At 42.8% G+C, this 14,174-nt stretch overlaps 2 protein-coding genes across 2 annotated transcripts; both read right to left on the bottom strand.

The window, feature by feature from the left end:
* Positions 1-1,101: 1,101 nt before the first annotated feature.
* LOC121614241 (androgen-dependent TFPI-regulating protein) lies at positions 1,102-2,791 on the bottom strand. Its single transcript, XM_041948057.1, is given in 6 exon segments — positions 1,102-1,105; positions 1,162-1,359; positions 1,890-2,005; positions 2,114-2,215; positions 2,300-2,425; positions 2,547-2,791. Coding segments are annotated over 6 exon segments (699 nt in total). The 5' UTR covers positions 2,700-2,791.
* Positions 2,792-5,298: 2,507 nt separating this feature from the next.
* On the bottom strand, positions 5,299-13,827 carry fam83ha (family with sequence similarity 83 member Ha). The gene is made up of 6 exons (XM_041947829.1): positions 13,612-13,827; positions 12,121-12,572; positions 11,839-12,003; positions 10,616-10,740; positions 6,337-10,465; positions 5,299-6,244 (listed from the first exon to the last, which is right to left on the bottom strand). Exons 2-6 carry the CDS (start codon positions 12,562-12,564, stop codon positions 6,233-6,235), a joined length of 4,875 nt encoding a protein of 1,624 aa, XP_041803763.1. The 5' UTR covers positions 12,565-12,572; positions 13,612-13,827; the 3' UTR covers positions 5,299-6,232.
* Positions 13,828-14,174: the final 347 nt, after the last annotated feature.

The raw sequence follows: 14,174 nt of genomic DNA on the forward strand, positions 1-14,174 counted from the left end.
TCTGGCAACAACAAGAAGGTGAGTAATCATCCAAAGTTAAATGCTGTAATCATGTATGATAACTGAGTTGAAAATTCTTTCATTCATCTCTTCAGCAGAAGGATCTGAGCGAAGAAGATGTGCATTTATTGGCCAGGATCCTTTCGGTTGGATTGGTGGATGCGGATCCAAACTATCTCCACCATCTTAAAGGTTACAGAGACTTGCATGGTGGATGAACTCCTTTACAAAGAAAAAGTCATCCAAGGAACTGATGGACAAAACGCAGCTGATCTTGGATATATCATTGGATTTTTGATGGCATCAAATCACGGCTCTTTGGTGCATTGTGTTTTGGATTACCACAAGTCACGTTATTCTTCCAACCCCTCCAGATGTTCCACGATTAATGGAAAAATGTGCACTTTATTCAGGTCAAAGACGACACTGGTAATGAATGCTATGCTGATATGGATGTGCTAATTTTGAAGGTGGATCCCGACTGCTATATTTATGGCCTAACTTTATCATTTTCAAATCTGTGAATATGTTAAAAAAGCGCCTCTGATACACCACATTCAACGCCCACTTCTTCTTTAATGAGGAAATTGCATAAAATGAAAATATAGTAACATGATGTGCTATTGTTGCATTATTCAAGTGATGTGCAATGTTAAATACCCCTTGTTGAGCTGCAAAACTGTAACATTTACATCAGTGGTGTGTGTGTGTGTGTTACACAATTCAGCAGCTGTATCCAGTTTCAGTGGCCACAGAGAGCAATTAACCTCTTCAGAGTGAGACTGTTACTTTTGCTTAACAGCGACTGCTGTGGCTCCAATCAGAGGCGTGACACAACATCAGCACAAAAACAGTTGTTTTTGCTAAACAGTAGCAGTGGAGGAGAATCATGCAGTCGGTGAAGTGAATTAGTATTGTGCTTTATACAGCAATGACGTCAGTCACCTTAATCCACTGGTCATACCAGACCAACAAGGGCTGTAGCGGCAAAACCCCTGAGTGTATTTAATTGAGCAATGACGCTTTAAGGGATTACTGTTTGACCATTTTTATGTGACAGAGAGGCTGAATTACTTTCCTTGTGTCATTTTTTTCATGTCCTTACCTAAAGGAGACAAGAAAGAGGAAGAGAGAGAGAGAGAGAGATTAGAGACAAAGAACATATGATCCTTTGTGTATCTCCAGCTGTAGCGTTATTGTCTCTTACTCCAGATGTGGCTGTTGAGCTTTTCCCCTAGCATGTAGAGCAAAGTCACCACCGACATGTTGAAAAAGAAGAAGCCCACCAGACCAGGAGTGCTGAAGTTCCCAAGAAGGGGATACACCCAAATCCCGACTGACAAGTAAACCCATATAATCCTGTGGAATGTGTTCAGAGAGAGAGAAAAGAAACCGTCGGTATCAACGTTTCTATCAGATCATCTTGTACTGTCTTGTCTCTTGTGCAAATATTCAGTGGTTTCCACCTTTGACAATGAGGACAATGATTGTAACAGCAAAACGCTAAGCAAATCTCATTCTCAGCATACAGCCTGTTTACGGTTTGTACCATCAGACAAACGAGGATCTGTAGGTAGGTTTAAAGTACATGACCCGGAACTATTGGAAATTCATAGGAGGCTTTTACCCTCAAGCTTTTTCCACCATGGACTGATAAACGCTGCTGCACTCAACTAGTCTGGACTAGTTACTGTAGGAGCACAGACACAGTCAAACACTGCTGTGCTTTCGGCCACATTAAGATTCAGTTAGCCTCAAATTTATTTGATTTATTAAATCAAGATGGATTCAATTGCTTTAAAATGCTGTGATATTTGTGTGTGAACTTTATGCCTATTAAACTTTGGAATTGTTTTTGCCATGATTCTGCTGTTTGACTCTGCACTTACCAAAGCAAGTAAGACAAGCCCACGACTCCTAATGCTGCCAGCGCATGTTTCGTCTGTGGGTAGATGTGAGGCTGCACCAGCACCTCTCCAAGTAAAACAGGAAGGACAAACGTGTGCTGAGAAAGCAGCGCAGGAATAGCTCATTACGTGCGATGGTTTGTTACAGGAGAGTAGGGTTTATTTACATTTTGGCACACAACTGCTGAAAATGTAGTTTTACAGACCATAGCATGGTTTATCCAGGGGGGGAAGAAGGTGTCAATAGTAGCTGGGTAGACTAATTCTCTGTCGTAGGCAAAGATGGACCAGAAAAGTAGAACCACAAACTAACAAACGAAATGCAAAGCACAGAGAGTTAATGTGGAGAGCAATTCTTATTTTAGGATGATTTTCAAAAACCTGTTCCTCACCGTGCCCACAGGGAAGGCAAAGACAGAGAAGAGAAGGTCTTTACATTTGTTCAGAGTACTCTCTGACTTTTTCCCAGGTTGAAGGTCATTCACTGCCGCCAGTCCAAAGAATAACATCTGTAATAACTAGAATATTAAAAGCAGCATTGTAGTTTTAGTCCAATATCCTTTCTTTTAATATCTGCAATATGTCGATGTTATTGTGCACTAATGTAGTAATGATATATTCTAGGGGTAATGTACTCACCAAGTTCAAAAAAGTAAGGTACTTCCAGGGTCCTCCATAAACAAAGATTCCTGGTGGTAACTCCTCTCCATCCTTAGCAGCGAGACTCTTAACAATGAAAGTATACCAGCTCAGGGCTGCAACGTGGTACACTCTCCTCAGGGTTAAAGTCATTCTAGTGTAAACTTACAGCGATCCCCACCAAACAACAACAATAAACTAAACACTTGCAACAACTGCTCTTCACAGTGTGAGTTTTCCCTTCAGACTGGGGGTCCTTCAGGCGCTGAGGGCTCTTTAAAGATTAGTGCAATTCAGCAAGAGCTTATCAAGACGTCTGCGAGCAGTGGAGGCAGAGCGACTCTTGCGGACAAGAGGTCCACTGTTTCCTATGAAACACATGGAATCATTCTTTCACAACCAACGCACTGCAGCATGTGACAGTTTCAATCACAGCAAGAGCTTAATCGGTTGCATAGCGTTTCGCAAGAGAAGCCCCACCATGTTCAGTAGTAAATCAGTTGAAGTGAGGTAAATAGCATCTTCTGAAAAACAGCTGATTCTGTGTTGTTATATTTGAAAATGTCCTCGATCAAAACACTAAATCCCAGCCAGCGTCAGGTATGCTGCTTATTAGTTGACCTCCCCTCCCTGAGGAGAGACACTAATTTAAAACGTCAAATTTTCAAAATGAAAAATAGACAGTGCCATTTTTTGTTCCTTGCAATATAAATGAGGTCATAAGGTAGAAATACAGCCCTGGCACACACGGATGCACACACATACACAAACAAAAGATAATTCTTAATTTTTCTGCTCAAGAGATCACAGTCTTCAAGAGCTAATGTGAGCTCTGTCAAGCTAATGATAATAACTTAATGACGTTTAATGGTCAAAACAGCCTTAAATGTCCAACGTGGCACATCATCTAACAAGAGTCGGAGTCTGCAGCAGGCTAGCAGCCTCGTGAAGCTCTGATGCTCCTGTCACATCAGGAAACAGCTGTTTGACAGATGAAATAAGACACAGTTTTGCCTGTCTTAGGTCCTCATTGGTGGCGGGCCAAAAAAATGTTCTTTGGTTCTCATGAGTGTGAACATGTCCAGGGATTTGCATGGTGGTAGTGACCCATGCTACTGGCCTGAGGGTGGTGCTAGAGGAAAAGTCATTGTGGTGAGATGCTCAGGAGGTTTTGGGATGTCATGTGGAGGCACGGGAATCACAGGATTAAGTCAGTCATAATAATAACACCATGACATGTTGCCCAAGATGTTATCAAGATACAGATGATTCCACAATATGTAGTTATTGCAGTCAACTACAATCCATTACAAAATCTGTTTATATTAAGTCATCCTTTATTTTATATGGCATTCATACATTAATTATTATATATTAATAATATATATATCCTCATAGGGAAATTCATTCAGGAGCAGTGCCCGGGGACCACCTCCAGTTCTAAGTCAGTGCCATGGTCACTGACATGAGAATTAAGCCCTAACATATATGTTTTTGATGGCAGGGCAAACTGGAGCACCCAGAGGAAACCCACGCTAACACAGAGAACATGCAAACTCCGAACAGAAAAATCAAACACAGAGCACCTTCTTGCTGTGAGGGGACAGTGCTGCACATGCACAACACATCTGAGAGATGACGCAATATTACAGCATCCTTCAAAGCACAAGTTGGTCACATGTAGTTTCATAGATCATCTCAAGCTGAAGAAGAGAAAGAAATTTTCATTAATTCACAATGAGCACTTTCAATCATGTGCTCACAAAAAATAATGAATGTTATTTCTGCAGGCATTTAAGACCTGATTTCTTGTGAAACTGATGCTTCTTCAAAGTTCCGTCTTTTCCAGAATCAATTTTTAGGGATTGATTAAAAAAGAAAAGGCCTTTGTCACTGAAGGCTTATTGACATGTCACAGTAGGAAAAGCATAAGTATAAGCAATAAAAATAAAAGTGAATCCATGAGGCAAGTTTCAAGGTCCTGGTATAGCCCATGTTGGTTCACTGTCATGGCTTACTGATTGAAAACACCAGTGCTTTCTCTGCTGTGACATATCAAAATGTCTATAGTGAAAAGCATTTATGCATATGTGTGAATTACGCATTTTTCCCAATATAATTAACTGAACCACTTTAGCTTCTCTCAGTAACTTCCTTTTGCAATGTCAAGTACACAGATATCAGAAAAACACATTTTGAATATGTTTTATTTACAACTGGCAAGTGTTGCTGTATCATAAATCCATTATAAAAGCTGAACTTTCAAAGCAATATTCCACATACTGTTAAATTATTTGCAGTTTCTGAATTTCTTGTTTTCTGTGTACAAGTATGTAAGTTCTGATTTAAAAAGGCACATTTTCAGAGACAATTAAAGGGTTGCAAATTACAACAAATAACTCCATATTTTGACACTTACCACTACTGGAATTTAACCATGCAACTAGCTTTGGCTTTGCATGGCCAACAATAAAATTTGAATGCTTAAAAAGCAACAAATCTTGGTCTGTTTGTTTCACAAATCATCTAAATAAAATAAAAACAATTTGAGGGATGCGGGCAATTTGGGTGAACTGACCCTTTTAAGGCAACCAGGTGCAGCCTGAAAAATTATTAACACCTTCAGATTGTAGATGAATCATCTTTAACCTGCAATTCTGTTTTAATCTTAGATTTATTTATCAGTTCAGTTCCTTGTTTCATTTAGATTCCAAAAAAAAAAGTTGCAATGTATTTAAAGCAGAACAGTAAGTCATGCAAGGATATGAATTTATATTACCACTTGTTTCACAAACACATGGAATTATCAAAAGCTTTGTTTCCCATGATTATGAAATACTACAGTATAAACCACAGTATAATACAGCTTTGCAACCTCGGCCTACTTTACATAATCTATTATACTTTAACGTCACATCTTGTCTTAAAACCAGTGAACATTAATCTAATGGCTGTCAGTGATGTACAAAAAGGCAAGGACAGACCTCATCATAGAAACAACCTGTTGCACACATTGCACTTTACCCATGCAGTCAGTAAAAACATATTTGATCACACACATATACTCTCATGCCTAGTCCACAAGTACACATGTATTTCTCTAAACTTTTTTCTATGTGTTTTGGCCTTTCATCCACACACAAACACAGTTTTAGGTCACTGAAAATGGACCTTTTGGAAAAAAAATATTCAGAAACTGCAATGGTGAATGTGGCTAAAATAGTGCTGGTGCTAATCTTGCTAACAGGAATGCATGCTTCCACATAAATATACAGTTACTCTTCCACTTTTATTGAAGAACAGAGGCAACAAAGGTCACTGCTACATAATCCAAGACTCACCCAACACTGACCCCCGCTGCCAATGTCCCGGGTTTTGGATGAGACCTAGTTGGACCACTACTTGCACAAAACCTTCCGGTAATAGCTTTTTTTCAGGCTTCTGATTGGCATCAGGTTTGTATTCCTTTGTATTTTAAGTACTTTTACCCTTTAAAATTCTGTGTCGCTGATACAGGTCACCCTGCCTCTTCATCACATAACATGCCTTGTTTGCAGGAAACCCACGGTGATAGCCCATTTGGTGAGAAAAATGTCTTGGTCATAATTTCAGCATGTATTTGAGTTTGCTCCTCTTTTCACGTGCTGGATGAGCTGTTTATCCTCTCGGATTTCTTTGGATCCCATCTAAGGTGCCATCTGTGAAAGTAACAGACAAACAAAATGTACAGTGGCAGGAAAAATGTACTTTTAAATAGGTAACAGTAACAATGGTGCTGATGCGTTCATACCTCAAATCGACTGTAAACTTTCCTCTCCTTCCTCATGCTCTGGATCTTCTCCAGCACCTTCTCGCGCTCCTGATTTGACTTGGGCTGTCCTCTGCTGAATGACCTCATCCCTCTCTCTTTCTCCCTTTTGGCATTTTTGTCAGCTTCGTCTTCTTTCTCGTCATCGGTGACAGGAGACTCTTTGGTAGCCTCGTTCCTGCTTTGGCTATTCGCAGAAATTTGCTCTAGAAGCAGCTTCGTGTCGTCTCTGAGGTTGCTGCTTGAGAGCACGTTGGCTGTTGATGAGAGGTAGCGAGACTGGCTTGATTTTGGCTGCTTGGACTGTGGCGATGGAGGAACTGCTTCATCTGACGTGATCACTGGCGGTTGGGAGCAGTTATTTTGCCTTTCTTGGTCGTTTGTTTTCTCACTGCAGGCTGATTCCTGTACAGCAGTTGTATTAATCTTATTTGCAGTCTCAGTATCATCAGTATTTTTCTCAACAGGGTCAGGTGTTTCAGGCTCCTGGCTTACTTCATTTTGATTGTCCATATCACTATTTTCAGCAGGTGCAGATGGCTCTGATGGCTGTGTTTCAGAAGTCACAGATTCAGGTGTTTTGCATGGCAAATCAGTCTCTGTTGGGATGTTTGAGGTAGGCTCAGTTGATGGGAGCATTGTGTCTGTTGTAACCTGCTGTGGGAGAGAGTTATTATCCGAGGAGCTGTGCAATGCAGACAATGTTGTTTCAGCCTCAGGGGACAAAACTGAGTAAACTGACTCAGAGGGAGAAGAACACGATACTGTCTCAGCTAGGGAGCGGGTGACAAGTTGTGTCAGGTTAAGTTCAGAGGGAGGGGTCACTTGTATTGGTGTATCTTGAAGAGATGCAGTTGTTTCTGACTGGGAAGCATTAGGAGTTAAGTCTGGATGGGCAGGAGAGCTAGTCTCTGCTGAAGAATGCTCTGGCAGAGGGCCTGCTGCGGAGGGAGTAGGAATAATAATCTCTTTTTGATCAGACCTGGATTTACTTTCCAGATCAGCTACATTAGGTAAACATAACTCAGGCGATGAGGGGCTAGGGCTAGGAGGTGTGCTATCAGCTTTGACATCGTTTGATGAACCAAGAACCTCATATTTCTCTCCCTCAACTTTTGGAGCACAAGATTCTTCAGAGTCTGCCTTTGTTGTGGATTGTAATGAGGATGCGTTTGGCTCTGAACCAGCAGCATATGTGTCTAGAGAAATATCAGACGCCACATGTGCAGATTCGACTGCTGAAGCGGTCTCAGATGACGTCAATTGGGAAACAGAATCTAGATGATCTTGGGTAGACTCAGATTCTGTTTGGATGATGGAGGAAGCTGCAGATTTTTGTGACGTTTCCTCAACTGACTGGGCTAAGGGGCTGACAGCTTCCTGTGCATTTGGGGACAATATGGGGGAAGTTAGTGCTGAGCTCCATTCGTCTGTGGTAACATTAGAGGATATGGTGTCCGCTGGAGAGGAAGGGGGAATAGAGCTAGAGGGTGAAGAACTTGGATGTATCCGTGAACCAGAATCTGGCAGAGTGTGATCAGAGGAAGAGCTTTGTGCTATTGGGTTAGAGGAGCTGAACTCTGGTCCACTGTGTTGCTCAGACAGCAGTGGAGGAGAGGAGATGCTGGTTTCTACCTGCACTGATTCAGGATTCGAGATGTCAGAATCCAATGCAGATGCAGATGGTTGTACCTCCACTGAACTGGTAGTGAGTGAACCAGAGTCCTTTGAGGTAGAATCAAGGCACAGATTTTCACTTTCATCAGTGCCTTGTGCTAGAGAAGGAACATTAGGAGGAGTAACATGTGTTGGTGTAGGTGGATGACTGGAGCTACTCTTTTCCACAGTAGGATTTGACAGCTTTGGTTTTTCTGATGGTTCGCTCTGAGGTGCTTCTGGTTCTGCAGGAACAGTCAGAGTTGCTGCTGGTTGGCTATCCTTCAACTCTATCTTCTCTGAATCAGCTGACACTCTGCTTTGTTCTTCGTTAGGGCTTTGGCTGGTATTGGGATCATTCTCGACCTGACCGTCATCCTTGTCAGTCTTATCACTGGCAGCTAAAGACAGACTGACTGATTCGCATTTTTCTGTGGATACTGTTTTCCCATCCTCTGCAGTAACATTTTGTTCTGGACCCTCAGATGTTGTAGTGTCAGCCATCTTTTCTGCAGTTCCTTGTGTTGCAGGTTCTGCCTTTTTAAGAGTACCATTGTTTTTTAGTTCAGTTGGTGGTTTCATTGGTGCTTTCTCTTTGCTCTTTTCAGCTTCTGCAGCCTTAGCAGCTTTGCGTTTTGCTGCCAGCTCTTTGAAAAACATTAGCCTTGTATCAGGATCATTCATATCTACATACAATGGACTGGTGAGCAAAGATTTGGGTGGTTTTATTGGTTGATCAGTTTTGTGCAGCTCAGCTTCAGCAGGCTTGGACTCAGGCACTGATGGTGAAGAATTTGCTTGCTCTACATCTGGCGGTTTTAATGACTCTTGTACATCCTTTGAATTTTCATCCTTTGACGAATCTTTATCTTCTGCTTTACTGTTTCCATTGTCTGGTTTGGATGGGTCTGTGGCAGAGTTGTCAAACGTGGCAGACTTCATGTAACGGCTCCATTCAAAAGGTCCTTTTGCAGTAGACCTCCTTTGTCCCAAACCTTGAGAAACAAAAGTTTGTTTCGTTTGTTCAGCCTCATTTTTCTCACTTTCCTCATCCTGCTGGCCGGAAGCAGTTTTAGTATCTTGAGAAGTGTGCTGCTGCTCCATAGAGCTGAATATCAGAGAATATCTTAATCTAGAGCTCCTTGGTGTTGCTGCATTGTATTTCCTACGGAACGACTCTTCCCTGTGAACAACAGCAGTTTTTGGCTCCATTGGCTCTACCTCCTCTGTCTTTTCACCCTTAGCTGTGGATGATAATTCTGAAGGTGTCGGAGGTCTTTTAGTTTCCACTGCCTCAGCTGTAGGTTCATCGGGAGATTTCTTTGTCTGCTCTCGTGCAGTGCTTTTGGCATAAGCTGGCATCTGACTTGCCCTAGGTATTGCAGGAACCTTAAACTCTCTGACATTGGGAATTTTAGGGACTGATAAATCTATGCCTGGTGTTGTTTGCTGTGTGATGTTAGAAGGTTCCTCAAAAGGGTCTGCAGCATTAGGTGGTGCTAATGGCAGACCTTCATCTCCTGGATTGTCATATGCACTGAGGTATGAGCTAATCCTCCAGTCTCTTAGCCCCCGTTTCACAACAGGATCCTTGCGGTCAGTGTTAGGTTCCAGGAAAAACGGCTTCTGCTCAGTAGGATTTGTGGGGGTGGGAGATGTTTGACAGGCATATGGCTGGCCTAAACTCAATCTTCTAGGATGAGATGAACCAAGAGGCAAATCTGCTGCAGGTGGTAGTTTATCTGAGCTCTGGTCAAAGTCTACATTTCTGGTAGATGACAAATAGTTTAGCACAGGATCAAAGTTATCAGGTGGCTCCATCTCTTGCAGTAGACCAGGTTCAGAATACTGATCAGATAAATGATCTTGGTTCCAGAACTTGTCATAGGCACTGTAATCTGCTTCTTTTCCTGGGTCATGTCCTGGATAAGGCTGGTGCCCCCTGTGGAACTGCCTTCCCTGATTCTCAGGCCCTGGCAGGAATGAGTATCTACCATAAACACCTTCAGCATAACTGTGACGTTTGAAGGCAGGACTTTCCATCATGGGCATCCTGGAAGGGCCCTGCTCAAAAGATGGATCCATGCGTGATTGCTGGAATGGAAACCTGCTGTAAATATCTGCAGGGTCGTGGACAGTTTCCTTCTTTTTAAGGGGCATCATTCTCCAATCCATATCCATACGTTCATCACAGGAATGTCTTGCCCATTCCTCAGAATGAGCAGCGTCCATAGAGCGAAATTTTCTTGGCTCTCTGTACAGTGAAGTTCTTTCACTTGGGTACTGCCTCTTTTGTAAAAGGCTATGATCCTCCATTGTAGCAAGCACATTTTCCATCGTCAGCGGCCGGGACTGAGCAAACAGAATACGAAACTCTTCATCAAAGGTCGAAACAAGCTGTCCCAGGAAAAGGTGTGCCATGCAGCGATGGAGTTTCTCAAAAGACCACATGAAGCTGGACAAAAGAAATGACAGCAAGTAGAATTAATATAATCACGGAATAGAAACAGCATGCATTCATAAAAACATAGATGAATCACTAAAATCCTTGTGTGGTGTGATATGTAGAGGTGTGGCTTTCTGTGGCAGTTTTAAACAGGCTCACCTGTAGTTTCCACTCAGCACAGCCCTGCAGTCTGTCAACAAGAAGCAATCCATCATCTGACCTTCAAAGGATTTCCCTGAGCGGCAGTGATACGTGATGCCAGACACTGTTCTCACACGCAAAAACTGCAAGACACATCAGGTCATCACAAAATGAATATTAAGCCAAGGCAGTGTTAATGTTTTAATTGCAATCCAAACTAGGTGGCAGCATTGCATCAGCATTACCACTGGGAACACCAGGAGATAGAAAATGGCCACATTTCAAGTTCCCTTTTACAGTCATGACCAGTGATTTATATCAATGGGAAAACACTTTACCCTTAATATACTGTATATATCAGAGACAATACATACTAATTGACATCAATGTTGTGTAAATGTGCCAGATTTGTTCAGATTTCATCTGAGCACAAAAACAAGCATGACTGAACATTTCAAAGGACGACATAGCATAGTGTTACACAAGAGGCACGAAGCAGACATACAGTGAAAGCAAACATGTCACATTCATCACATAAAGCAAATGACAAACACGATAAAGCAACACACAATAAAAAACATCTTAGGCTGCCTTGAAGCTTGACAGAGTTACTCCTGATTTAGAGCATGTAAGATTTACATTGTTGGACAAGGCAAAATGAAGGTTTTATAAATAAATATCTTGTTCATTGTTTTCTCAATTACTTTCTCATAATGGTATATGAATAATTACAAATAGCTCTTTCAGATCATTTGGAAGTGGATGCCAGCCAGTGATGTTCAGAAAGAAAAGAGTGTTTTCTATATCTGTATGATGGGGTCACCTCTAACAACAGCTGGACTTGTGCTTTTTTCTGTTAACATGGAGGGAACAGCCTGTTAACCCATTTAAGAGTAAGGACTCTATTTGGTATATTAAGGAAACCCCCCCCCTAAAATGTTTCCTGTTAGAGGTGAAAACAAAAAATTTGCTGTGAAAACTGTCAAGACATGTGGCTACACATGACAAGTTGTTTGATATAATAGTGTGTCTTTTTTAAAATCCAGCCATTTCGATCCCATGCTAAATTTAGTCGTTAGTCACATGGGGTTACTAATTTTCTCAAGCGCCTTTGGCTTTGTCAACTAATCCAATGAATAAGGACCTATAACAACAATGTGTTAGTCTGTCTGTCTCAGAATTAAAAATTATAACACAGCTTGATTACAAATGTAATATTTTTTAAAGGAATATGTACGTACTTGAATGCTCTGCAGGTTGACTCTGCAGTTGGACACCATTTTGAGGAAGTGATGGGCATTCTGCTCGTCCAGAAGGACGTAGACGGCAACGTTCCTCATGGCAGCATTGAGAATATCATGAAAAATGTCAACATCGGTAAACATGTTCATCACTATAGCAATCACCTGAGGAGATAAAAGATGCAAACAAGATCCGTGTAAAAACAACACCGTCAGGACAAAGACACTTCAAAGACAAGTTTCCAGTGAAGCCTCCTTCCTTAAAGAAAGTGAAACATCCACCTGATGAGCATTCTTGATAAGTCGGCGGGCCTGCTCCTTGATACTGGGCATGTCAGGTTCAGGGGGGTTGACCAGAGTGGTCACCTCTGTGGGGCCAATGAAGTGATGCAGATGAGGCCAGCCAAGGTCCAAACCTGGAGCATCCAGGTCAGAGTGAATGGGCCAGTAAGTGTCTGAGGAGCCATCTCCACCAGTCTCCAGACAACGTTGTTCAGGGTGGTTGCTCTGCTGAGGGTCATGGACAGAGTCCTGAATGTACTGAATCTCCGGCGAGGACAGGAAGTCCACCACATCTGCTCTTTGGAGGAACTGATAGTATCCATCCAGGTCCTCCTCAACCAGTGCGTCAATAGCCAAACGGTACTCTTCCCGATAGTGAGGAGGGAGGTAGTTGGGGTGCAGGGGGTTATCCCCATCAGAGGAACACTGAGAGCGACGTGCCATGCTGTAGTCTAAAGAGAAGGCGAGGCCAAAAGCAGACGTGGTGAATTTACAGTACACAGCATGAATAGTTTTCACACTACACATCACTATTAGTGTCACAGAGCAACATAACGAGAACACCGGCTGGATGTTTGTGACTGACAACTCAATTACAGTTGACTGGAAAATGAACGCAGGAAACAATTTTTGACATCGACAAACTGTTCAACATCCTTTTCAAGCAATAATGCTGCTTCCAGCTTCAAAAATGTCAATATTTGCTGTTTTTCTTAAAAAGTAGTCAGAGCAATTACATGGTGACATAATCACAAACGCACCAATTATTACAAGCAAGTACGTGCCCAGAAACGAATAAAATGCATTACGGCAGTTGTTGTTCTACATGTTGGAGGTGTTTTGTCAGATTGTGGGCACAATAATAGTGATACAAAGTTCACTGGCTGGACTACTTCAAATGTGATTTTGCATCCATGTGCCACATTATGACATGAGAACAGTGATCCATGCACCCATGCCACCCAAACCTACAGCTAAGCATACGCTGCAAACATTGCCTCAAAGGGCTCAGCTCACATCTGGAGCTTCTGCACGGCAGCAGGGATCCTCTCACTCATCAGGCCGCTGGGAGCTCAGTGAATGAGGGGAGATGGAATCCAACCACAGGACAGATGGGTCATGGGTGTGGCTTCCCCCTCTAGCCAAAAAACCCAAAGTCTCCATTTGCAAGTTCATATGAAACCTCATATAAGTGCCGAGAGAAAACAAACAAACAAAACACCTAGAAAAACCTTTAGACGAGACAATCCAACGCGCTTCAGCCAATGAATTACCCATTATACGACCGCCGGGCACCGTTACGTGCTTAAAGTCCAACCAGACTTTATCTGCGACCTGTTTTCCCCCTCTGACGTGAGATAGCATGTCAGAAACCTTCAACTCCAGCGCGGGTCAGCACACGCTCGCCATATGTTACACTTCATTCCCTACAACAACAAAAAAAAGCACAGAAACCGGCTGAGGCCAGGTCCTTCAGGAGGACAAACTCACCCCGCTGACATGAACTCGTCAAGCCTTTCGTCCGTTAAACTTTAATCCAGCCATCTCGCCTCCTCCTCCTCCTCCTCCGTGTGGTCTCTCCGCCGCCGCGTCGCGCCTCTGCTCCAGGTGGGACTCGTCGAAAAGTTTTGTTACATTGCTTTTTTCCCCCCCCGACACCCAGCTGAACCAGTTTGCTGTCACGCTTGAGGCATTTCAGCGAGTGTGTTAAAGAGAGAGCGAGGGAGGGAGAGGGAGAGACTGGTGTCGGCCCTCCTCGCCCCGCCTCGGCTTCAGCTCCTCCTGAGGCTCCGTGCTGGACTCCACACGGCTGTTATCTCAGCCGGGACCGAGCCGCCCACTGGCTCATTAACCCCCAGTCAGACACACGGCCCCTGCTCATCTTCATTCATCTGCAAAACTGCACCTGAAAATAATAATATCGGTTCATCCTGTTCAATTAAAGTTTAGAAAGGCTTGAATGTGGAGCTATTGCCATTCAATGCGACCAAAAGGGGCGGCCTATAAAGCGTTTATAAACTGTAGCTAATGGCTGATAAATAATTGACTAATGT

Source organism: Chelmon rostratus, chromosome 11, assembly GCF_017976325.1.
Source record: "Chelmon rostratus isolate fCheRos1 chromosome 11, fCheRos1.pri, whole genome shotgun sequence".
Lineage (NCBI taxonomy): Eukaryota > Metazoa > Chordata > Actinopteri > Chaetodontiformes > Chaetodontidae > Chelmon > Chelmon rostratus.

What these genes read in the sequence shown, in the direction of transcription:
- fam83ha (XM_041947829.1), bottom strand. Translation starts at nt 12,564, where the DNA reads ATGGCACGTCGCTCTCAGTGTTCCTCTGATGGGGATAACCCCCTGCAC. An exon ending in TTATCAAGAATGCTCATCAG is followed by an intron (nt 12,004 to 12,120) that starts GTGGATGTTTCA and finishes TTATCTCCTCAG; the next exon opens with GTGATTGCTATAGTGATGAA. An exon ending in TCAACCTGCAGAGCATTCAA is followed by an intron (nt 10,741 to 11,838) that starts GTACGTACATAT and finishes TGTGTCTTGCAG; the next exon opens with TTTTTGCGTGTGAGAACAGT.